This window comes from Erpetoichthys calabaricus, chromosome 13 (assembly GCF_900747795.2).
Source record: "Erpetoichthys calabaricus chromosome 13, fErpCal1.3, whole genome shotgun sequence".
In the NCBI taxonomy this organism is placed as follows: Eukaryota; Metazoa; Chordata; class Cladistia; order Polypteriformes; family Polypteridae; genus Erpetoichthys; species Erpetoichthys calabaricus.
This window is the reverse complement of record NC_041406.2, coordinates 36,661,821-36,688,486: the sequence shown is the minus strand read 5'-3', so window position 1 is coordinate 36,688,486 and position 26,666 is coordinate 36,661,821. Positions and strand designations below refer to the sequence as shown.

At 41.4% G+C, this 26,666-nt stretch overlaps 1 protein-coding gene across 1 annotated transcript in view; it reads left to right on the top strand.

Moving 5' to 3' along the window:
• Positions 1 to 26,666, top strand: part of gabbr2 (gamma-aminobutyric acid (GABA) B receptor, 2) — a 911,705-nt gene that overhangs the window by 882,674 nt on the left and 2,365 nt on the right. Inside the window, exon 18 of the mRNA XM_028818131.2 lies at positions 11,657 to 11,774. Within this exon, the coding sequence (XP_028673964.1) occupies positions 11,657 to 11,774 (118 nt within the window). The remainder of the gene's footprint in view (positions 1 to 11,656; positions 11,775 to 26,666) is intronic.

Here is a 26,666-nt window from a genome sequence, read left to right as displayed (position 1 = left end):
AATAAAGACTCTTTTATTACTCTTCAGCCGTGGGGCACGCCTTCCCCGTGTCCCACAGGCCCAACACAGTCCCAAAAGCACTTCAATATATCACAACTAACACTCTCTCTCTCTCTCTCTCCCTTCACCACCACTCCTCCTCAGGCGTAGTCCTCCTCCTCCTCCCGACTCTGGCTCTCTCGAGTGGTGATGGCTGGCCTTTTTTATACCCCACCCGGAAGCGTTCCAGGTGCTTGATTACCTGGTCGTAATTGAACTTCCAGGTGGGGCTGACGAGTCGACCAGCTGGGCTGCAGACGTCATGCAGCTCCCCCTAGCGGCCACCCGAGCCCCCAACCAGGCTGTGGAGGACTCCATCTCACATGGAGCCTTGCGCCAGGTTGGGGAATCATCGTCCACCAGGGAGGCTGCCACCAAGCGTCCCGGGGGAGGTACTGAGCTGCCCATGGTGGCTCCCCCGGAACAGATGCAGCAGGGGCATCCCTGCCGGGCATGGGACCCGGCTGTCCTTCACACTGTTTATGGGAGAGTGGCAGATCACGCTACAATAAATAACCGTGCTGTTCCTGTTTCAAGCTGAATAAAGCTGGTTTTGCTAAAGTACTGAGTCTCAGCCTCGTGTTTTGGGGTGCAAGACAGGGACTTATAGTGCAACCCCGATCTTATGATTCGCTTCTATGGCATTTCACTGCAGCGCTGTGAGCCTGCTGTTGCCCTGCCCCGGCAATGGACAAGCAATCTTCCACAGAAACGGCAATCACACTTTGGGATGCACTTCAGCGTGACGTTCCCGTTGGGTGGGGGGATCCCAAAAGAGTTCAGAAACCTCACAATATGAAGAAGAAGAAAAGGATGATTCGGCTTCTGTTTGATAACTGTGCTGCCCACAACATGCTTCCACATTTAGATAATGTTCAAATTGAATTCCTCCCACCCAGTTGCACAGCAGTGCTTCAGCCATTGGATTTGGGCTCATTCACACCCTGAAAGTGTATTATGGCATGGAAATGCTGAGAAAACATTCTCGTCAGCATAACTTGTAGGCAGGAGGAGATTAAAATTAACGCAAAAGAAGCTATTGAAATGATTGCAAACTCCTGGATGCAAGTTAAAGAAAGCACTATAGCGACAAATACAGAATCTCATTACAACGAAATATTTTTTAGGTCCCTGTGAGTTCGTTGTAACAGGATTTTACCTGTGTGTGTGTGTGTGTGCATATATATATATATATATATACTAGCAAAATACCCGCGCTTCGCAGCGGAGAAGAAGTGTGTTTAAAGAGGTTATGTAAACATATATATACTGTATATACATAAACATATATACATATATACATTTATATATACATATACACATCCACATATATAAACATATATCAACATATATATATACACATACATATACACACATACATACATACACACACACATATATATATATATATATATATATACATATATATATATATATATATATATACATATATATAGACACATACAGACACATATATATACATATTTGTATATCTACATATATATATACATATTTGTATATCTACATATATATACACATATATACAGTGGTGTGAAAAACTATTTGCCCCCTTCCTGATTTCTTATTCTTTTGCATGTTTGTCACACAAAATGTTTCTGATCATCAAACACATTTAACCATTAGTCAAATATAACACAAGTAAACACAAAATTCAGTTTGTAAATGGTGGTTTTTATTATTTAGGGAGAAAAAAAAATTCAAACCTACATGGCCCTGTGTGAAAAAGTAATTGCCCCCTGAACCTAATAACTGGTTGGGCCACCCTTAGCAGCAATAACTGCAATCAAGCGTTTGCGATAACTTGCAATGAGTCTTTTACAGCGCTCTGGAGGAATTTTGGCCCACTCATCTTTGCAAAATTGTTGTAATTCAGCTTTATTTGAGGGTTTTCTAGCATGAACCGCCTTTTTAAGGTCATGCCATAGCATCTCAATTGGATTCAGGTCAGGACTTTGACTAGGCCACTCCAAAGTCTTCATTTTGTTTTTCTTCAGCCATTCAGAGGTGGATTTGCTGGTGTGTTTTGGGTCATTGTCCTGTTGCAGCACCCAAGATCGCTTCAGCTTGAGTTGACGAACAGATGGCTGGACATTCTCCTTCAGGATTTTTTGGTAGACAGTAGAATTCATGGTTCCATCTATCACAGCAAGCCTTCCAGGTCCTGAAGCAGCAAAACAACCCCAGACCATCACACTACCACCACCATATTTTACTGTTGGTATGATGTTCTTTTTCTGAAATGCTGTGTTCCTTTTACGCCAGATGTAACGGGACATTTGCCTTCCAAAAAGTTCAACTTTTGACTCATCAGTCCACAAGGTAGTTTCCCAAAAGTCTTGGCAATCATTGAGATGTTTCTTAGCAAAATTGAGACGAGCCCTAATGTTCTTTTTGCTTAACAGTGGTTTGCGTCTTGGAAATCTGCCATGCAGGCCGTTTTTGCCCAGTCTCTTTCTTATGGTGGAGTCGTGAACACTGACCTTAATTGAGGCAAGTGAGGCCTGCAGTTCTTTAGACGTTGTCCTGGGGTCTTTTGTGACCTCTCGGATGAGTCGTCTCTGCGCTCTTGGGGTAATTTTGGTCGGCCGGCCACTCCTGGGAAGGTTCACCACTGTTCCATGTTTTTGCCATTTGTGGATAATGGCTCTCACTGTGGTTCGCTGGAGTCCCAAAGCTTTAGAAATGGCTTTATAACCTTTACCAGACTGATAGATCTCAATTACTTCTGTTCTCATTTGTTCCTGAATTTCTTTGGATCTTGGCATGATGTCTAGCTTTTGAGGTGCTTTTGGTCTACTTCTCTGTGTCAGGCAGCTCCTATTTAAGTGATTTCTTGATTGAAACAGGTGTGGCAGTAATCAGGCCTGGGGGTGGCTACGGAAATTGAACTCAGGTGTGATACACCACAGTTAGGTTATTTTTTAACAAGGGGGCAATTACTTTTTCACACAGGGCCATGTAGGTTTGGATTTTTTTTCTCCCTAAATAATAAACACCATAATTTAAAAACTGCATTTTGTGTTTACTTGTGTTATATTTGACTAATGGTTAAATGTGTTTGATGATCAGAAACATTTTGTGTGACAAACATGCAAAAGAATAAGAAATCAGGAAGGGGGCAAATAGTTTTTCACACCACTGTACATATATATACATATACATATTTGTATATCTACATATATATACACATATATATACATATACATATTTGTATATCTACATATATATACACATATATACATATACATATTTGTATATCTACATACATACACATCTATCTATCTATCTATATTATATATATATATATATATATAGATATATATATATATATATATATATAGCTGATTACCCAGTGGATTCGCTCACTGAGTGCAAGAGAAAAACATAAAATGTATGTATAAAATAAGTTTAATTGCCAAATTTATTTTTCCACAAATAAAGAGCACTTACAATAACATAGAAATCAATATAAACAACATTAACATCATTATCATATGAGAATATGAAGTAATATAAAAGAAGCACATTGCATATAAATATAAATTATTAAACAGTAAAATGTTCTTCTATAATACGCTACCGTGGCTATTCGTTTGTCTGTCCAGGATTTTAAATCAGCTGTAGCTCGCAAACCGTTTCACCTATTGACTTGAAATTTGGTACACATATACTACGTCAAGTCTACTATTCGCTTTCCCACACATATGAACATACATATATATATATATATATATATATATATATATATATATATATATATATATACACACATACACATATATACATATACATACATACATAGTGCGTTGCAACACGGGCTGCGATTGTTACATGGGAGGAAGAGGACAAATCACAGCTTCCCGCTTTGTAATCGGGCTTGTGATTGCTGCTTTGACGGATGCCCAGATCCCACAGTATTTCCCCTTAGGAGAGGCGTTAGGCAAGTGTAATTGAATAGCAGTGCTGCAAGTTATTACTCTTTTTATCTTTATTTTATTTTATAGTAGAATCAACTCACAGCTGCGCGCACCAGTGCGTGCGTGGCGGATGCGTACGGCTGACGTTTTCATTGTCTACCACCTTCGCTAATTATTCTTGAGGCAGATTGAAGACTTAAGTGCCAGCTTAACTGAAAAATTAAAGAAAACATACTAAGTTTTAAAAAAAATCAGTTTTAACGGGAAAAGATGCCGACGAAAGAAGAAAGCAGCGGGACGCTAGGGTGAAGAGCTGCTCATTAAGCAGCAAACGCATCAACCTCTGAGCAAACGAATGGTAAACGTACAGTGAAAGGGGATAAATACTATGAATGGTCATGTCAAGTGTATTCACTCCACGTTATCGTGCAGTGCGCTGTTACTGGTATTTTGATAAAAGAATCTGAATAACATATAAGAAGCGTATAAATTATTAAACAGTAAAACATTAACATTTAAGAAGTAAAGATACATTGAGTACTACTGTAGTGCTTTCGGGTATAGTACATTTTTTGTTTGCCCATTACATGCATAAATGTATACATTTTTTGGTGTACCTACCCAAGAACACGCGACATGACCCGCCAGTTAAAAATTTATCGCTCCAGCAATTTTAACTCTGTTACAAAGTCATCTAATATGGTATTGCAAACGGCAGCGGGAGCGTTTCTATAAACTCAATTTAAACTTACTGTTTACACCGTGCTTTGAAGATGCATAGTATGCGACACGTGTTTCGCCGTAATTGTGGGCTCATCAGGAGTACACAGTCACTGCACTCCCTTACAGGAATCGATCCTCGGACGTAGAGGCGAAGCCCCTAACGTTGTGCCACGGCGTGTGGTTCGTTCATTTGACAGCATGTAGATCGGGGAAATTACATTGCAGGCATTCGTAGTCTGATTCACAATCTGATTGTATGAGTGGTTACCTACCAGGTAACGCTTGTGGTTGGTGAGCAAGTCGGCTAACTTCTGCCGCAGTGCCCTCTTTCAGTTGCGAGAAGCAGATCATACAATGGTTGAAATAGTTTAATATATATAGCAAAATCACCGCGCTTCGCAGGGGCGAATATGGTATTGCAAACGGAGGCGTTTCTATAAACTTAATTTAAAGTTACGGTTTATACCGTGCTTTGTTTCATATTCTTTTCCTACCTTATCAATTGTGTAATGTGTTTTTTGAACAGGTTTGATTCATGGAAGTGATCACTCCTGCTGCGTTCAGTCACTTCACGTGAGCCGCTCTCTTGTGTGATGTTGCGATGTCCACGGGTTTATTTAATGTTAGCTAAGACCCGGCAGTTAAAAGTTTCTCGCTACAGCAATTTTAACTCTGTTACAAAGTGATGCAAACTCTCGTTTATACTTCGTGTCTTCTCATTAAACTTGTATCTCACGAATATGGCATTGCAAACGGCAGCGGAAGCGTTTCTATAAAGTTAATTTAAGGTTACGCTTTACACCGTGCTTTTTTATACCTCGTGTCTTCTCATTAAACTTGTATCTCGCGAATATGGTATTGCAAACGGCAGCGGGAGCGTTTCTATAAAGTTAATTTAGACTTACGGTTTACACCGTGCTTTTTTATACCTCGTGTCTTATGAAGATGCTTGTATGCGTCACTCACTTGCTTCTTATTGTTTCGCTGCCTTGTCAATTGTGTAATGAATGTTTTCTTCAGCGCTATTTGGGGCTCCTCCTTCTTTTCTACGTACTGAGTTCACAGTCAGTTCACGTGATTACGTGGGAGGCGTGATGACGCGACACGCAACTCAGTCTCCTACGGCCATCTTGCTGCCTTCCATTACAGTATATGGACAAAAAAGAGGTTCCAGTTATGACAATTACGCGTATAATTTTGAAATGAAACCTGCCTAACTTTTGTAAGTAAGCTGTAAGGAATGAGCCTGCCAAATTTCAGCCTTCCACCTACACGGGAAGTTGGACAATTAGTGATGAGTGAGTCAGTCAGTCAGTGAGTGAGTGAATCAGTCAGTGAGGGCTTTGCCTTCTATTATTATAGATATATATATATATATATATATATATATATATATATATATATATATATATATATATATATATATATATATATATATATATATATAATATAAAATAAACAAAAAAAAAAAAGACACATAAGAACTTCTGTCTTGGATACTGAAGAGCTACTGCTGCCAATAACAAGCCTGTAGATATCGGTAAGATGGCGAGATCTGTCGAGATGTACCATAGGTTTGCATTTAAAGGCATCAACATTTGAATATGGCATATCCAGCTTGCTGTGTTCAGAAAAGGATATGGCGTGAGTTTCCAAGTTGCATTGTTTAAGACTCCAGCGTTGTAATAAATAAATACCTTACTGGAGATTTCTGATGGACGTGCTCTGACATCACTCATTATAAAATGTTTGTACAGTAAGTGAATGCTAAGAACTTATCAACATAACACAAAGATTCAATTATCCACTGCTTAATCCTTTTTAATTCAATTATAGGGTTGTGGAGATAAACAAACTGGAAAACCATAATTATACAGAACAGTGGAACACTGTGGATGGAGCCATTCATGCCTTAATCAGCATATTTATGTTCCTTTCCCGGTATCCATCCATCCATTTTCTAATCCACTTATCTGTTCTATAGTCACCAGACGTTAATATCATTCATATATTATAAAGACTTGATAGCTCTAGAACTCCTCCTGCATTCTTTATGCTTCTGATTAAAGGTAAATAATTGCATGTAGTGTATGTTCTTCTTTGCAATAATCAATTTTTTTAACCCTCTGTGATTAGTAAATCTTCATGGATTTTACAGAATAGCAGTCAATAATGCAAATAACAATTCACCATAGAAAGATTTGCTGACAGTTAAAACAAAAAATAAATAAACCAGTCGACAAAGTCAGAGAGCAACCTATCACAAGGTATCTGCTGTTGGTCAATGTAGTTTTGAAGTCCAACAAGTTGGCTGAAGTCATCTCATCTCATTTCAGAAGCTACCATGTCACTTTAGTTGGGGTGTTTCAGTAATGTGCACACTTGCTAAAAGATTTTCTCCTAGTAAAACCGGACGCTGAAGGCAGTTTGGTTTTTCTCTTAATTAGCAAGCTCTCTCTCCAGTCATATTAATATTGAAATCCTGAAGACAGTGGGAATATCAGAAAGCAATCAAATGGTTATTTGCCAAGCAATAATGTAATATGAAAATATTGAGGTATTTATTTATTTTATAAAACCCTCTAGTCATTTTTTGAAACCCACTTATTCCATTACAGAGTAATGAAGACCCATAACTCATAACAATAACCTTGTGACAAAGGCAGGATGGGATGCCAGTCTATCACACAGTCCATACTTACACACACCCAGGTCAAGTTGACTGAAACACATCAGCTAGCCAAATAAGTCCTTATAAAGGTGTTTTCACACTCCTAGTCTGCTTGCTTTGAACACAAACAGGAGGTGATCAGCTGCTTTCTTTCAGTCTCCAGTTAACTTGGTTGCATTTCATACAGCAAACTTTCAAGTGAACCAGAAGTAAAAGCCTGTTGGTGTGTTGTGGACCTCATTTGTTGGGCAGAAAGTTTCTTTCCCCAAGAAAAAATGTCTTTAGATTTGAAAAGAGCTACTGTTGTACGCCATCACATTTCAAATAATATGCCTTGTTTACCAAGCAAAACTGTATGAGGAGAATGTCAATGAACTTGAAAAACACGTTACTTTGCTCGCTACAGAAAGGACACGTTACATCTGTGTGAGCCCATGGCAAGCTCTGCTAAGGGCACACAGTAATGTGTATCAATTTCATGTAGACAGTAGACATTTTGAGTGAATTTGGTTTCTCTGTTTGATGCTGTGCATTTACAGTACTCTCCAATAGACTGAACATCACCTCAATTTAGTTAATTTTAAATCACGTCTGCAGTCTTTAGGCCTGTAAATTTGCTAATAATGTTCACAAAGCAATGTTTAATTCACATTTACTACATACTGTAGTATCAACATTAATGTGCCTCCAGTGTCCACATTGTACTAGTAGATGACCTCCTACCTGCATGCTTCAGTCTTGTGGTGTAAGATTAGTGGGTTTAATCACTGGTCGCAAATGGCATTCGTGTCTTACCAGCTCTATATGTGGTCGGATTGATCTACCTGCTCACAATTGAATCATCACCTTTTGTTGTGGCCAACTGCAATCTGATCCAAGGCTGAATAGATGCTAAGATTGATCTGATTGGCGGGTACTTGTGCAAGTTGTTTTATGCAAACTTGTATGCATGTGTGGATTTGTGTTTATATTGACATTGCCTAAACACTGGTAGAAATGTATCCCATAATGCATAGCATTTCCTGTTGTAAGATCGGTGCTGTATCGGATCACAGTCATACATCATGCAAACCACTCCACAGTTTGCTTGGTACTGCATCAAGACTTCTGTGTCCAAAGGATCTCGGTGATGTTGTTTTGGTCTGAACTAGAGTGCTACTGGCATGTTCACATCTATCCGAACTATGGGGGCAATCACTCCAGTCAGAAAAGAATTCCAAACAACTTAAGCATGAAAACAATAGAAAGATGCAACAGAAAGATGCAAAGAAAACACAAGGAGAAAGTGAAAACATCATGCAAGACAGTGTTAGGGGTGGGAATTAGACTCATGTCTGAGGAGATGTGACAGAACAGTGCTAAACACTGAGCCACGCACTTTATGTGACCAACTATCCACCAACCAAACCTGCTTAATTCAATCCAGGTGTAGCAGGGAACAGAGCCTGGTAGGGTAGGGTAGGGTACAAGGCAACAACAAATAATGAACTTAAAAGGTCTTTCGGGAGAATCCACAATCTTGGACACCAGGAAGTGTACAGCTTGACCTTTATACCTTCGACCCACTGATGTCATGCACCGCCCACAACCAGTTTACTTTAACCTAGCAACAGCATAGCAGCCATCAGCAAATAACTCTCAAAATGGTGGCACCCATTAGAAAAACATGGTGTCATTGAAGAATGCTACTTTTCTTCAACATTGTTAAAAGTATGAAGTACAAAAACAAACGTGACAAGATTTGTCAACCTCTGAAACCCCCTAAAATGAAGTCTTGAATAAACTTTTAGAGCCCACAAAGAAAATATAGTATAAAAAAATTGAAAATCTGATTATGGCCATCTGAATCAATTACTTTTTAATCAATGGCACTGTCATTATCCGGGATGACTCCACACTCCAAGGCTGCTTCTGGGTGCCACTTGAACCTGCACCCGCTTACAGTCTGCACACGCTTGGATTCCTGTCTATTTAATTCTAATCATGCTTCACCACAGACCTCTGTGACACTTGATCTCCAACTGCCTGCTCTTTGCCATTTTGGTATTCTGCTGCCTACTAGACCTTAATGGGTATGCTTTCTACTATGTGTTTTCTATGTGTAGTGAGCTATTTTAAAGTACTAATGAACTTTTACAAAAAATGTTACATAATACCAAAATGATAATTTGATTGATAGCATCTCCTTTTTTGCAGTAAATAAACCAGGATCATCTAAGTAAAGGTGACTGAGCTCTAATGGGGTCTCTCACAGAATGTGCATTTTGTGTACCCAGCCTTTCCTCTTACATACCCAGTGTAGTTTTAAACTTTTACCTACCGATTATGTGACTTAAGAACAGGTGTATTCAGCATTTAATCTGTAAATGATGACATGTGAGAGCTCATAGTGACAGTGTTGTGGATGAGAGTGGGTGAGCTGACAATGGCAATTTGGGAGTGAAGTGCTATTGACGTTAGGTCATGTCATTGGCCTACTACATGAAACATCAGTCTTGTTTTACACATATAATCACCCACTCAAATTAGTAATCCTTACAATCTTAACTTGCTCTGCTGTCCTCACTCTGTGCAGCATACTCATATTGGAGTTTTCATTCTCCTCAGCCTCATCTGATGGATCCTCTTCCTCACTGTCTTGCGCTCACTCACTTTCTCTTGCAACCTCCATGTCAGATTCCACACCAGTAGGCAATTTTCTTCAGTTTCAGCAGCTTCTATTGTAACAGTTAGGTGTAACATTAACTAGGCTACTTTTATAAAGTTTAAATTACATCTGTGTCGTAAAACTGGTTTATTTAAACATTTTAAAAAGATTAAAAACAAACATTTTGTGTAGATTTTGAGGTCCCAAAGTTAGAGGTACTGGAGCAGGGCTCCAGTCAACTTTGACACAAATAAGTTAGTATATAATAGCTTACTTTTGTCAATGTAATGCATAATAAATTAAATTTTTTGTCATTTAATATGAATGCAGAATCCAAGTAAGTACTGTGAACATGTAGACAAGATGATTGCTAGTGCATTGCACGTCAGTGAAGTTATCCAGTTGGGATATATCCCAGTTAGATTGCCTGTATTTCTCTGGAGTGAGAATCCACACTTTTCAAAGCTTTATATTATCATCATTTTATTTTATTCTGTTCTTTTAATGTATGAACATGTCTTCAGTTTACAGTAAATGTTAGCCAAAATGCTACTGCTTGTACATTTTAACTTCTGTGTCCTAAATTATGTACTGCTGTTAGTCTGTGCATAACGTTGTACTTTTTCTATGTCTAATTCAGCTTAAGTATCCCCTCTTCTGCAAATTCTCTCCAACAGATGCCAGAACTTCAAAAATATAATGTTTGCTGTTTTTATGTTCAGCATGATAAAGGAATTCTTTAGTCGAGTAGTTTAAACTATTTAAATTGATGGAACATCTCCCTTTCCATTTTGAATTTGTACTCCCAACGCTCAACACCACTTATGCAGCATTGACTTAAGCCAATGTCACATTATAAAAGTTTTAGCTGTGGGGTAGGTCAGACTTGCCAAATGAAGTTGCTGATCTCATCGTCGGACCGTATCAGTTTAAATAACTAAAAATTGCTGACCATGTCACTTTTATCAACCAGCTGTCTAGTGCAGTCGTGCTTGGTGCTTTTTTTGAACAACCGATAGCATACTGCCTGATGAAGTTTGTGCTGCATGAAGGGTTAACAGGTGTGGTGAGTTCAGCCACAATCTTTGTGTTTCTTTGCTTTCTTCCATTCTGTCCTGGTAGTAAAACACAAGACATCACACAAACAAGCTTCTCTTCAGTTTCCTTATTCCTTACTCATTGCTGCACTATATGCATTGTACTTCTGGATGAGCATTCACTGGCTGTCAGCTCTCTCTCACACACAGGGACCACTCCATATGACCCACTTGAAACCTGTTTGGTTTAATCGGAGTGAGTCACAGGGCATGTCACATTATGTGACTGCCTCTGACTTGCCAAGATTATGTAAGTGAAAGCTAAAAACTGAAAATCACTGGAGAGGTTGCATAATGTGACAAAGCCTTTCGACAGAACTGGGTGTAAACTGTTGTTCGATAGCCAGGCTAACCCCTCTACGAAGCACAACTTTGATTATCATTCTAACGGCTATCTTTTTTCAGCTATAGCTTTACTCAGTTAATTGTTACCAAACTTGTGTTTCATTTACGCTTTGACAGGCTCAAGAGATGAAATGCTGAATAACCATTTTTACGACTCTAAAGTTTATTTATTTATTTTTTGTTGTTTTTTTCCCAGAGGGAGATAAATCAATATTGAAAAATCACCATGAACAGAAACCTCAAGGGCAGTGGGGCTCCATGGATCCTTCAAGAACAAACAAGGGTCCTATAGAAGACATAAACTCACCAGAGCAGTAAGTACTCTTGAACGATTTAGATATTCTCTTCCTCAGTGTTATGATGGCAGCTTTCATTAGGTGTAGTTGTATGAAACGTTAATGAGATGCACATGCTAGTGTGTTAAAAAAAAACAACCCTTATTTTACTACCACTATTGGAAATGAATTTCAATTAATGAAATCCCACATGGATTCTGGTAAACATATGAAAAAGAAAACTGATATTTAACAATGCCACTGTTACTGAAAAAAGGCACAAAAACGAGGGAGGGACAGACAGACAGACAGATCGATCTATCTTTATTTATTTGTCCTCAGGGGAAATTTAGCTTTTTACAGAAGCTCTTTAAATACAGAAATACATGAACAGATAAATAAATGCACACACACCAGAATGGCTGAAAAGGAAGAACATTTAAGAGGACATATAACTTCTTACTTGGTAGTCCCCATCTGGCCTTCTGTAGGCCAATTAGTCCAGAGCCCACACCAGTTAGCATACACAGTAGCTGGAAGAACATGAACTAGGTAGCATGCTGTTCAGGGAGAACTCAAACACTTAATGAATTCTGGGTTTTGTATCATTTAGTGCTATAACCTTTCAGTTTAACCACAGTCTTACTTTTTGGATTTTTTGGTCAGTTCCATATATTTATATCCAGTTCCACTATATTTAACCTTGACACTATTTTTTGAAATAGTTAAACATTCGAATTCATTCTCTCTCCTGGCTCAAGTTGTCTACTTAACTACAACCCTTGCCAAGTGTTGATGTGACAGATCTTCCTGAATACATTTCTCACAGCTCAGATTACATTGTCAAATTCTTTGTTGCTCTGCATTGTTGGAGCACAGCCTTCAACGGCAGCTTCAGGGCAATTGATGTGCCTTGAGATGTATGGCCAGCCAGAGCCAATGTGACAAGCTCACAGACCCCCCTTTACGGACAGACAGACAGACAGACGGAGGGACGGACGGACAGACAGGCAGACGGACATACAGACAGACAGACGAGCGGACGGATAGACAGACGGACAGACGGATGGACGGATGATGTTGTCCTGTTTGCTTCATCAGGCCGTGATCTTCAGCTCTCTCTGGATCAGTTCGCAGCTGAGTGTGAAGCGGCTGGGATGGGAATCAGCACCTCCAAATCCAAGACCATGGTCCTCAGCCGAAAAAGGGTGGAATACCCTCTCAGGGTTGGGAGCGAGATCCTGCCCCAAGTGGAGGAGTTCAAGTATCTCGGGATCTTGTTCACAAGTGAGGGAAGAATAGAGCGGGAGATCGACAGACGGATCGGTGCGGCATCCGCAATAATGCGAGCTCTGCATCGGTCTGTCGTGGTGAAAAACGAGCTGAGCCGCAAGGCAAAGCTTTCAATTTACCATTCGATCTACGTTCCTACCCTCACCTATGGTCATGAGCTATGGGTAGTGACCAAAAGAACGAGATCGCGAATACAAGCGGCTGAAATGAGTTTCCTCCGCAGGGTGTCTGGGCTCTCCCTTAAAGATAGGGTGAGAAGCTCAGTCATCCGGGAGGGGCTCAGAGTAGAGCCGCTGCTCCTCTGCATCGAGAGGAGTCAGATGAGGTGGCTCGGGCATCTGACCAGAATGCCTCCAGGACGTCAGGATGGATGGACTAAAAGCGCTCTACCCTGCTAAAATTTCAACACTTGCCACCATAGGTAAAATTACACTGAAGCACTGATACTTTTATTAAGCAGTTTAAGATCTCCAAAGCAATACAATCTGATACAACTTCAAGTCTCCAAAAAATGTTATTAACACGACAGTTTTAATGGGATACAGTAATGAAGAAAATACATTCATCTCAAACCCTCTAATTACCGAACGTTTCACAAGGGGAAACTGTGTCCTAACTACAAGTAAAGCTGGGATGACTGCAGTGATTACACTGCTTTGTAAAGCATGGCTGATGGCACGCTGAATGAGGTGAGCCTAGGGGAGATGTGAGAAGAAAAAAACATTTTTTAAATCAGTGTATAATGCAAAAGATTTATCCAAAAAAGAGGCTGAGCCATAAATGATAAAAACAAAGCAATATAGCAGCTAAATCCAAAAAAGGGCTAATGTGAAAGCAATCCAAAAACAGACAGAAAGGGTCAGACACTGAAATCCCAACCCGAGCAAAATCACTTAACAAAAAAAAAGAAAAGCTGAGGAAATGTCAAAAATACTAGAAGAAAAATGACCAAGTCAAGGAATGGGTAAGATGCAGTAGTTTCCATGTCAAAAGCAAAATGCAAATGATTTTTGGACCTTGTGACTGCTGCACGGTGAGTGTTGCATAGCAACAGGCATGAATAGGAAGGGCTGAGGGCAAGCAATAGAAAGAAGGCGGAGCAAAAAGAGAAGCTTCAGCCCATTAATGATATAACACACTTTAGGCATCTCCAGGATCTGAATGTTAGCAAGAAAGACAACTAAAATAAAGCATAAAAATATTCTTGAGCTATCACTCTTTTAATAGCAGTAATTGACTTCTCATTAAGACATTGGGTTGGAACAAAAAACCTGCAGCCACTACGGCACTCCAGGACTGAGTTACTGGAGCCCTGCTCTAAATAAAACATTAAAAGCTCCTATAAAACTGGAGCTATATCGTCTTTGCATACATTTTTAATTCAGCTTTTTAAATAGCATTTGAAAATGCCTGTGTACCTTGTAAAAAATTATTTACTTTGGCAGACCTGACCCTCTGCCTGCCAGTGTCCACGATCTTCATCAGGCCCATAATGCCATTCAGTGTAATTAATACTGTATATACTAATGAAGAAAAAAACACACACACCAACTTTAGTTAGAGTACAGGGACAAACTCATTGTGGATTCTATGATGGTGAGCTGCCCAGGCAATGATTCAGCAAAGCAGCCCCAAACCATAACATTGCTACCACCATGGTCTTCAGCTGGTATCAGGTTCTTCTGGTTAAATGCTATCTTTCATTTTCAATGAACATAATTTTTGTTACCGTGGCCAAGTAATTCTACCTTTTTCTAATCTGTGCAGATAACATTGTTGCAGGAGCCCTGAGGTGTTAATGGCCAAACTTTAGTTTTCCTCCGATGTTTCGTCCTGGCACACTTCCCATGCAGATCTAACATGTTCATCCACTTTGTAATGATGGACTTGTGCACTATAACATAAACAGTGGCAAGAGCTACCTGTAGAGCCCATGACGACCCAGCATCTTGCCTTCTACTCTTGGGATAAGATAAACTCCTTGGTTTCCTCCATTATCTCAAACTGAATAGTCGGGAATTTGGCAGGGAGTTCTTTGTCTTGCAGGTGGTGCCAAAGCCCTTTGTAGGACAAAGTCTGTCTTGTCCAAGTTGGCAGATGTTTGAAGTCTTCTTCACTTTTGGACTGCTTTCCAGACTGTGGACTATTTGATTTCTAGTTGTTTTGAGATCCTTTTAAATCCTAGCCCGGACTTCATAGCATTACTTTTTTCATGTAGGCCTCAGAGAGCTCTTTGATCTCACATGGTGGTAAACACACACTTCAACAACAAACAGAAACTAGATAAATGTCTCATATTTCAATAAGTTGGCATCAAATAAGATCCTCTCTAATGACGTTTTAACCTCTTACACCTGATCTAATGCACCTAATTCTACTTTGAGATAATTGAGGTTGTTATAAATCATGGAGTGTATTTAGGCTTATTTAAATCATACAATGGACTACTAAATCTAAATATGTGCGATGATTCTTATATCACTTTTATCTGTAGATACTGGTTAAACAAAGATCAAATCTTATGTCCACAAATGTTAAAAAAGAAAAACTGTTTTTAATGGGATGTACTTACTTTTTTACATGACTCTATACAATTTGTGTGCATTGTCACTGAAGAAACCTGCTACTTCTGTAACCACTTAAATAGACTAATGCTAATGACACCTGACTCACCGTCAAAGAAACACAAGGAGAGTGCAACCAATATACAGCAAGTGCCAGTCACTTTGCCAAGTTTCAAGATGCCAGACATAACAACTTCTAGTTTATTCATAGGTGCTCTTCTGCACCAACGACTCATGCTGTAAACAGATTTAAGCCATCTTGACAGCACTAGGAGTCCCAGAGTGGCGCAGCTGATCATTGTGTGTCAGTGCTGCTGATGAACATCACATCAGCCATTTAACCGACTACATTTTTAAGGTTTTGGGTTTTCCTTTAGCTCTTTCCACAGTTTGTTCTTTTCTTTTTGTAAATTGTTGTCGACTCTCAACCACATTTCAGCTAATGGCTTTGGCTTATAATAATTTTCACAGCACCTTGCAAAATTATTGGCATGCATATGACATTTGGGATAAAGTGCCAGGTTTGAGTGGCAATTGTACTCCTTGGTTTCCTCCATTATCTCAAACTGAATAGTCGGAAATTTGGCAGGGAGTTCTTTGTCTTGCAGGTGGTGCCAAAGCCCTTTGTAGAACAAAAACACTTACAGAGTTAATTTATTGAAAATTGCATTTTTCTGCTTAACCTTTAATATAAAAGTTCTTTCATTTACAGTAACAGTGCTTGATAAACATGCTAGCTAATAGTTACAGTCCTAGACCTCTTTGATAATCAGGATTTAATTTTGTCAAATAGCCATTTAGTCTGGTCAGCAGTCTAAATAAGGAGAATGTTACAGACAATAAAGTAGGGAAACAGCTTAATGGTTCACACATCTCCTGGGTTTTTACCATCACGCTAATAAGTCATCCAGCCTCCCTTTACAAATTACAGAGTAAAGGTTGTGAACAGAAATGGAAACAGAAAATGATGCCCCCTGTTAAAGCTTAATATAGCAGCCATAACCCCTACTTTTCTCCTTCTGCCCGAGTGAAATAGTTTCCATGCTAGCCTGCCAAGATTAGCTCTGTAGTGTGCTGTTCTCCCTGTGATGAAAAATTCATGCACTGGATATTGCTTTGGGTGTTCCTGCAATGCTTCCTCTGTCTATTTTAAGGCTTTGGTTCGTAAGATTGCATAAGAGTTCTGCGTGCCCTACACATGTCAGCTTGATACCTGCAATCCTCAATGAGGTGTTATTAGCTGATTCAGGCCTTTCACTGCATTAGCGTGTTGTATTGAACAGCCATTTAAATTCTAAATTAATAATAGGCTTTTAAATGCATTACAAATCTGTTGGGCTACAAGTGAATTATTTACTATTTTGATATTTTTGGCAGGAAGATAAGATGACATTTGCAGTTTCTAGTAGGCTGTACTCTTTTTGAGTTGTTTTCTTGGAATTTAGACCCAATAAGAGCACTTTGCCTTTTTAACTGAGTGCTGCAGAGAAAATGTGTGTTTTTCAAGTAGATGAAATGGCAGCTCCTCTGGTGAACGGTGTAGCCCAGCCTAACCCGATTTCTGTTTTATTCTAGTAGTACCTTCTATTTACAAAATCATGGCAAGGCTGCAGCCTCAGCGGGTCAGCACATGGATGCATGAATGAATGCAGTGGCAGAGCCAGCAATGGAGTCCCTCAAATGTAATCAAAACGAAAAACCTTAAAATATAGAATGATGTATTAATAGCATCCTATTCAATCCTACATAAAAAACTCATTTAAATAATATATGTTACGAAATGCAGTTTTGAAGTTTTAAAAAAAATGGCACATGTTGATTGCATAAGCACGTCACCTCACCACAAGACTATTCCCACACGCACCATCCTGCTAGAAAAGGGATCCATGCACATCAAGCCCTTTGGAATGTAGGAAACAGCAAGAAACTTCCCACTTTGCTTCTAGTTTGATTCCACTCGCACACTATTTTCCTTCAAGCTGAGCAACAACTCCACCTGATCAAAGCTGCAATGGCAAAAGTGCATAACAAAGAGCAAAGTGACAAGGGAGCGAGGGATGGATTGTCCAAAGAAGAAGGCGACTGTGCAAACATCCCAAATGAGTGAGAGGAGGGAGGACAACTCAAATGGTTACACTGAAAACAGATGCAGAGAGAAGTATAATAATACTTCAGCCTTGTCAGCAGCCCATCCAAATGGACTAGCATTAGGGTAGAAGTGCTAACTTAGAATCTTCTTTCAAGCTTAACTGTCAGGAAAGCAACTCCACTGATCTGCTTTGGTTCGACAAGTAAAACCAGACACTCAGCCCAGTGTTTTAAAACCATGTGTTAAACTGTTGGAATTTGGGGGTAATGTGCACTGGAGATGCTTTTAGGAAGCTTGAGGGGGCCTACCAATGAGATTATCTGACCCCCAATCCCATATCCATGTTCAGAAAGTGTTCTTCCACTACTATATGGATGGTATCTTATCAATACCGCATATCTTCTTTCTTGCTTGGTGCACTCTTTGGCCAACCTTTGCTTTCCGTTTTTTTAACGTCTGTCACTACATTGTCCATCCATCTCATGTTCACTCTTCTTCTTCAATTCTTGCAATTTAACCTTCATTTTAACATTCTTCTGGTGGGTTCTGTCTTCCTCCATATTTTCAATATGACCTAGGCACCATATCCTCTAGTACTGGTTCCTTCCACCTACTTATTAAATTCTGTATTGCATTTGTCACAGGTGTCTGGTCACACTTATAGGTAATCTAACTTAGACACCATTAAAATATCCGACTACGCCACCCAATTTTATGAAGAGACTGGGAACTCCTGAAATTTACCAATAATAGCACACAGGTTTCTTTAAATTGGGCGGTGAGTAAACACACAATGAAAGACACAACAGTAATTTTAGAAAAAAGCAACAGTAAGTTCTATTGTACAAGACAATATAAGGTACATTAAAAAGATAAATGAACATAACAAAATCTAAACATATCAGGAATCAATTTCCCTTTTTTTAAAAGGAAAATACACAGTCCACCCTCTAAAAGTCCGTTAAAAACAAGAATTGGAGGATACAACCTTTAGTGGTGCAGAGTCCAGTTTGGGCACTGTGTTACCCCAACACTTAATTGTTCAACTGTCCATGGATGCACTCTGTTCCCCGGACACTCGTTCCCCTACAGAAGTTGTGTCAAATTGTTGACTCCCTGTCAGCGGCTCTTCGTTGTTCCTTTTTCTTCCACTCTGGGCTCCTTGTGTGGCTGGGACCTAGGCACACCTCATTCCTCATCTGTCAGCTTCGCTTGGTTCTCTGATGTGGCTTCCCTCTTTCACTGGACCCACAACTGGCGTCTCCTTGTGGAGCTGTCTCTTCCTCCCTGGAAGTAAATGTTGCCGTCCTTGTGCCTCACGTCGTGCCAGCCAGGTACCCTTGTCTGCCTGCAAGCCCCTGTGCTCTGTCCGAGTGCCTTGGCAGCGTTTTCTGTGGACTGTCCACCCCCGCCTTCTGCTGCCAGGAGTTTTTATCTAATTCAGTCCCTGCAATTATCAGTTCTGGACAGTCAGATTAAACAATGGTACATCTGCATTTCCTGGGTTTAACAATTAATGACAACACAAGTTAAAAAAAAGAATTGTTACCAATCATGAATAAGTACAGATATGCTGATTAGAAACCAATATTTCCAAGTCAGGTAAATACAGACATCCTCCAAGGAAGCAGCAGTTCTGTTATCACATGTGATATTGTTTGTAAATCTCAACCAGCCATAAACTTCAAACTGGTGACTCCTTTGCAGTACAGCAAATAAATACATCCTGCAGACAGCCTTTTAACTTTGCACCCCTCAGTCCTAACAATGGGTGCCTAATGGAACCACCCAGTGCACAAAAAAATGTCCCCCTCTGACACATTGTATTCTCCTGCTACCACTGTCCCTTACTGGTCCATAGATTTGACATACAATTTGTCGTTGAGCAGATCTTACTGCATTTTGTTCTGCCCTGTCAGAGGCCATACTTCCAAATCATAGCTGACAACTGGGCACACCATCCCTCTACATACTTTTAAAGGAGGTGCATCTTGGGGATTTGGCCAGTAAAGGAGGACACTAATGTGTCTCAGAGGTGCACTGACCATTTATACAGTTTAACCCTTCAGACAGCTCCATTCTTTATACACAATTATTTTGATTCAAATCAACAACACACTTGAATGCTCCGTTCTGTGTTCAGATGGTATTACTCTGAAGAGGTAATGAACCAGCCAAGCTAATGAGCACTCGCTTACAGAGACTTGCATTGAGACAAGCTTCATTCCAGTTTATGTAAATGCGGCAGCTGATAATAAAGTCTAAGAAAGCATCAAGCGCACAATTATGGTCTTCTTCCTAGCATCAACAAGGGCTCTGTTATTATGGTAGTTTTGAATTGACGCACCAGCTATTTATCTTGTGTAAACAAACGAATTCTTATATAATCTGTTAAAAAAAAATCAAACATTAATGCAAATTGTTTGATGCACCTACCATTTGGCAGAAGTTGACTTTGCGAAATTCTACTGTTTAGAAACAAGTTTTGCATGTTTGTTTAAACTGTGAGGAAGTCATTGATATCCACTTGTTTTGTCCATGTGTTAGCCTAATATGGTCTATCTTAGCAGTTTAGGGTGGAACACCAACAACATTCCAGATGGAGTGCCAGTACATTGCAGGACGTTGTAATGTTATAGTAAAACATTCTTCTTATTAATAAAAATCACTGAAAAATATTTGTGAGAGTAGTAACCGTAAAGGGGGTCTGTGAGCTTGTCACATTGGCTCTGGCTGGCCATACATCTCAAGGCACATCAACTGCCCTGAAGCTGCCGTTGGAGGCTGTGCTCCAACAATGCAGAGCAACAAAGAATTTGACAATGTAATCTGAGCTGTGAGAAATGTATTCAGGAAGATCTGTCACATCAACACATGGCAAGGGTCGTTTGAGCCAGGAGAGAGAATGAATTCGAATGTTTAACTATTTCAAAAAATAGTGTCAAGGTTAAATATAGTGTAGCACTCTGGAACTGACCAAAAAATCCAAAAAGTAAGACTGTGGTAAAACTGAAAGGTTATAGCACTAAATGATACAAAACCCAGAATTCATTAAGTGTTTGAGTTCTCCCTGAACAGCATGCTACCTAGTTCATGTTCTTCCAGCTACTGTGTATGCTAACTGGTGTGGGCTCTAGACTAATTGGCCTACAGAAGGCCAGATGGGGACTACCAAGTAAGAAGTTATATGTCCTCTTAAATGTTCTTCCTTTTTAGCCATTCTGGTGTGTGTGCATTTATTTATCTATTCATGTATTTCTGTATTTAAAGAGCTTCTGTAAAAAGCTAAATTTCCCCTGAGGACAAATAAATAAAGATCTGTCTGTCTGTCAGTCAGTCAGTCTGTCCGTCCGTAAGTCAGTACTTCCGTAAGTCTGTCAGTCTGTCCGTCTATATATATATATATATATATATATATATATATAAAATGCTTCTGGTTGGTCAGCCAGCCAGAAACCATCTGCCACATCCTCTCAGTTGCAAGAAGCATACCTTCCAATACAAATGGGATAGAACGGGGATCGAACCACAAGAGTTACATGGCAGGTAACCTTCCAAATAATCAGATTGTGATTCAGACCAATGAATGTAATACTCTGATCTTCACCCTGTAAAGTAAGCTAATGTGGTTGACATATGAGGTTCGATCCCCGTAAGGGGAAGCAAAGGTGTGTACTCCTGACAAGCCCCAATTAGGGAGAAACATGTGTTATGTACTCTTTATACGTATTATCAGAATCAGAATCAGCTTTATTGGCCAAGTATATGTACACATACAAGGAATTGGACTCCGGTTTTACCTAGTATTGTCCCTGATGCTGTGAGATTGACTTAAGTGTTCATGAGAGTGATGGCCTGAGGAAAGAAACTGTTCACATGTCTGGTAGTTTTGGCGTACAGTGCTCTGTAGCGCCTACCAGAGGGAAGAAGTTGAAAAAGGTTGTAACCAGGGTTTGATGGGTCTGCAATGATGTTTTCTGCCCGTTTCCTGACTCGAGATCTGTATAAGTCTTGAATGGAGGGCAGATCAACACCAATGATTTTTTCTGCAATCCTGACTGTCCGTTGAAGTCTGTTCCTGTCCTGCTTTGTGGCTGAGCCAAACCAGACTGTGGTAGATGAACAGAGAACAGACTGGATTACTGCAGAGTAAAATTGGATGAGCAGCTCCTGAGGCAGGTTGAACTTCCTGAGCTGGCACAGGAAGTACAACCTCTGCTGGGCCTTTTTAACAATTGTGTTTATGTTTAGTTCCCACTTTAGGTCCTGGGAAATTGTGGATCCCAGAAACCTAAAGTTTTCCACAGCAGACACAATGCTGTTGAGTAGTGTGAGAGGGGGCAGCACTGGGGGGCTCCTCCTGAAGTCCACTGTCATCTCCACAGTTTTAAGCTTGTTCAGCTCCAGGTTGTTTTGACCGCACCAGAGGGCCAGCTGTTCGACCTCTCGTCTGTATACAGACTCGTCACTGTCCTTGATGAGGCCAATTACTGTCATATCATCTGCAAACTTCAGGATTTTAACAGACGGGTCTCTTGAGGTGCAGTCATTTGTGTAGAGGGAGAAGAGCAGAGGAGAGAGGACACATCCCTGGGGGGCGCCAGTGCTGACTGTTCGTGTGCTGGATGTGATTTTTCCCAGTCTCACTTGCTGCTTCCTATCTGTCAGGAAGTTTTTGATCCACTGGGAGATGGGAGCTGGTACAGTGAGCCAAGTGAGTTTGGTGTGGAGGACTTCTGGAATGATAGTGTTGAACGCCGAGCTGAAGTCCACAAACAGGATCCTAGCATATGTCCCTGGAGAGTCGAGATGTTGCAGGATGTAGTGCAGTCCCATGTTGATTGCATCATCCGCTGACCTGTTTGCTCGGTAAGCAAACTGTAGGGGGTCAAGCAGGGGGTCTGTAATGTCCTTCAGGTAGGTCAACACCGGTCTTTCAAAGGATTTCATGACCACAGACATCAGGGCGACTGGCCTGTAGTCATTTAACCCTGCAATGGAGGTTTTCTTTGGAACCGGGATAATTGTGGAACGCTTAAGGCAGGAGGGAACTTCACATAGCTCCAGGGATCTGTTGAAGATCTGTGTAAATATGGGGGCCAGCTGATCAGCACAGACTTTAAGACAGGAGGGTGACACACCATCTGGACCTAGTGCCTTCCTGATCTTCTGTCTCCTGAAGAGCTGACTCACGTCCCCTTCACAGATCCTGAGTGCAGGTTTGGTGTCAGTGGGGAGGGGCAGGGGCTTGGTAGTGAGTGCTGGGACTGTATTTAGATTGGCGTGGGTGAGAGGTGTGAAAGAGGGATTATCAAACCTGCAGTAGAACAAATTCAGCTCGTTGGCCAGTTGATAGTTCTCTTCAGTATGGGGGGATGGTTTCCTGTAGTTGGTGATGTCTTTCAAACCTCTCCACACTGATGCAGGGTCATTGGCTGTAAACCTATTTTCCAGCTTTTCAGTGTAGCACCTCTTTGCTACTCTGATCTCCTTTGTCAATGTGTTTCTGGCCTGATTATACAGGATTCTGTCCCCACTTCTGTAGGCCTTCTCCTTAGCCTTGCAAAGCTGCCTGAGTTTTGTAGTAAACCAGGGTTTGTTGTTGTTGTATGTGCGAAAAGATTTCATGGCAGATTTTTATTTGGCAGGTACCATATCATATTAATATATATTATATATATATTATATAAACATTCACACACACACACACTATAGATACACTTTTGCATCAGAAGTCATATTGGTGTTATAACAAAACATGGGACTCATTTTTGTTCTTTATAATTTTATTTTCGAAAAAGAAGAACAGTACAACAGCAGGCTAAGCAATCCATCCATCCATCCATCCATTGTCTCCCGCTTATCCGAGGTCGGGTCGCGGGGGCAGCAGCTTGAGCAGAGATGCCCAGACTTCCCTCTCCCCGGCCACTTCTTCTAGCTCTTCCGGGAGAATCCCAAGGCGTTCCCAGGCCAGTCGAGAGACATAGTCCCTCCAGCGTGTCCTGGGTCTTCCCCGGGGCCTCCTCCCGGTTGGACGTGCCCGGAACACCTCACCAGGGAGGTGTCCAGGAGGCATCCTGATCAGATGCCCGAGCCACCTCATCTGACTCCTCTCGATGCGGAGGAGCAGCGGCTCTACTCTGAGCCCCTCCCGGATGACTGAGCTTCTCACCCTATCTTTAAGGGAAAGCCCAGACACCCTGCGGAGGAAACTCATTTCAGCCGCTTGTATTCGCGATCTCGTTCTTTCGGTCACTACCCATAGCTCATGACCATAGGTGAGGGTAGGAACATAGATCGACTGGTAAATTGAGAGCTTCGCCTTGCGGCTCAGCTCCTTTTTCACCACGACAGACCGATGCAATGCCCGCATTACTGCGGATGCCGCACCGATCCGCCTGTCGATCTCACGCTCCATTCTTCCCTCACTCGTGAACAAGACCCTGAGATACTTGAACTCCTCCACTTGGGGCAGGATCTCGCTACCAACCCTGAGAGGGCACTCCACCCTTTTCCGGCTGAGGACCATGGTCTCGGATTTGGAGGTGCTGATTCTCATCCCAGCCGCTTCACACTCGGCTGCGAACCGATCCAGAGAGAGCTGAAGATCATGGCCTGATGAAGCAAACAGGACAACATCATCTGCAAAAAGCAGTGACCCAATCCTGAGCCCACCAAACCGGACCCCATCAACACCCTGGCTGCGCCTAGAAATTCTGTCCATAAAAGTTATGAACAGAATCGGTGACAAAGGGCAGCCCTGGCGGAGTCCAACTCTCACTGGAAACGGGTTCGACTTACTGCCGGCAATGCGGACCAAGCTCTGGCACCGATCGTACAGGGACTGAATAGCCCTTATCAGGGGGGCCAGTACCCCATACTCTCGGAGTACCCCCCACAGGATTCCCCGAGGGACACGGTCGAATGCCTTTTCTAAGTCCACAAAACACATGTAGACTGGTTGGGCAAACTCCCATGCACCCTCCAGGACCCTGCTAAGGGTATAGAGCTGGTCCACTGTTCCGCGACCAGGACGAAAACCACACTGTTCCTCCTGAATCCGAGGCTTGACTATCCGACGGACCCTCCTCTCCAGGACCCCTGAATAGACTTTTCCAGGGAGGCTGAGGAGTGTGATCCCTCTGTAGTTGGAACACACCCTCTGATCCCCCTTCTTAAAGAGGGGGACCACCACCCCGGTCTGCCAATCCAGAGGCACTGTCCCTGATGTCCATGCGATGTTGCAGAGGCGTGTCAGCCAAGACAGTCCTACAACATCCAGAGCCTTGAGAAACTCCGGGCGTATCTCATCCACCCCCGGGGCCCTGCCACCAAGGAGTTTTTTGACCACCTCGGTGACCTCAGTCCCAGAGATGGGGGAGCCCACCTCTGAGTCCCCAGGCTCTGCTTCCTCATTGGAAGGCATGTTAATGGGATTGAGGAGGTCTTCGAAGTATTCCCCCCACCGACCCACAACATCCCAAGTCGAGGTCAGCAGCGCACCATCCCCACCATATACAGTGTTGACACTGCACTGCTTCCCCTTCCTGAGACGCCGGATGGTGGACCAGAATCTCCTCGAAGCCGTCCGAAAGTCATTCTCCATGGCCTCCCCAAACTCCTCCCACGCCCGAGTTTTTGCCTCAGCAACCACCAAAGCCGCATTCCGCTTGGCCTGCCGGTACCTATCAGCTGCCTCCGGGGTCCCACAGGACAAAAGGGTCCTGTAGGACTCCTTCTTCAGCTTGACGGCATCCTTCACCGCCGGTGTCCACCAGCGGGTTCGGGGATTGCCGCCACGACAGGCACCGACCACCTTACGGCCACAGCTCCGGTCAGCTGCCTCAACAATAGAGGCACGGAACATGGCCCATTCGGACTCAATGTCCCCCACCTCCCTCGGGATGTGGTCGAAGTTCTGCCGGAGGTGGGAGTTGAAGCTACTTCTGAGCAATCCAGCAAATAATAATAGCATAACAGATACAACAATTTAACTTAAAATCAGTCCAGAGCAAATAAAAAATAAAAATACAAAAGGAAAAAAAACATGATTCAACCCCCATCCAGGAGCAAAAAAAAAAAAAAAAAAAAAAATATATATATATATATATATATATATATAACTTTTTAAATGTAATACTACACCTTAAAGCATAGAGAGTTAATCATGGCTCCATCATGATTATTATAAAATTATGTAAATGAATTCTTGGCATGCTGTTAAAAACGCTTTGGATATCTCCTCTAAGAGAGACTCTGACTTTTTCTAATTTGAGATAACACAGAACATGTCTTACCCACTGAGTTAGTGATGGTGAGCTGGGATTCTTCCAGGTGAGCAGGTAAGTGTGTGTGTGTGTGCTAGAAGTGCGGTACAGGATATTACAATCGATTTCTCCATCTGCACTTTAATCCCATCCGGCAGTACACCAAATATCAACGTTAGCAGATTAAGAGTGATTGTGGCACCAAGGCTGTTTGAGAAGTTTGTAAACATTTTTGGCCTAAAATTGTTATTTTAGTGCATTCCCAAAAAACCTAGTGGTCCTGTAGCTAGCAATGCTCGCACGTTGGATGTTGCCCTTGGTACATCTATTTTAGATGAGATAAATCAGTCAGTCAGTCAGTCATTATCCAACCCGCTATATCCTAACACAGGGTCACGGGGGTCTGCTGGAGCCAATCCCAGCCAGCACAGAGCGCAAGGCAGGAACAAATCCCCGGGCAGGGCGCCAGCCCACCGCAGTAAATGAGATAAATGTGGCCAATAATTATAGAATGCTTAGCACATATACAGTGGTGTGAAAAACTATTTGCCCCCTTCCTGATTTCTTATTCTTTTGCATGTTTGTCACACAAAATGTTTCTGATCATCAAACACATTTAACTATTAGTCAAATATAACACAAGTAAACACAAAATGCAGTTTGTAAATGGTGGTTTTTATTATTTAGGGAGAAAAAAAAATCCAAACCTACATGGCCC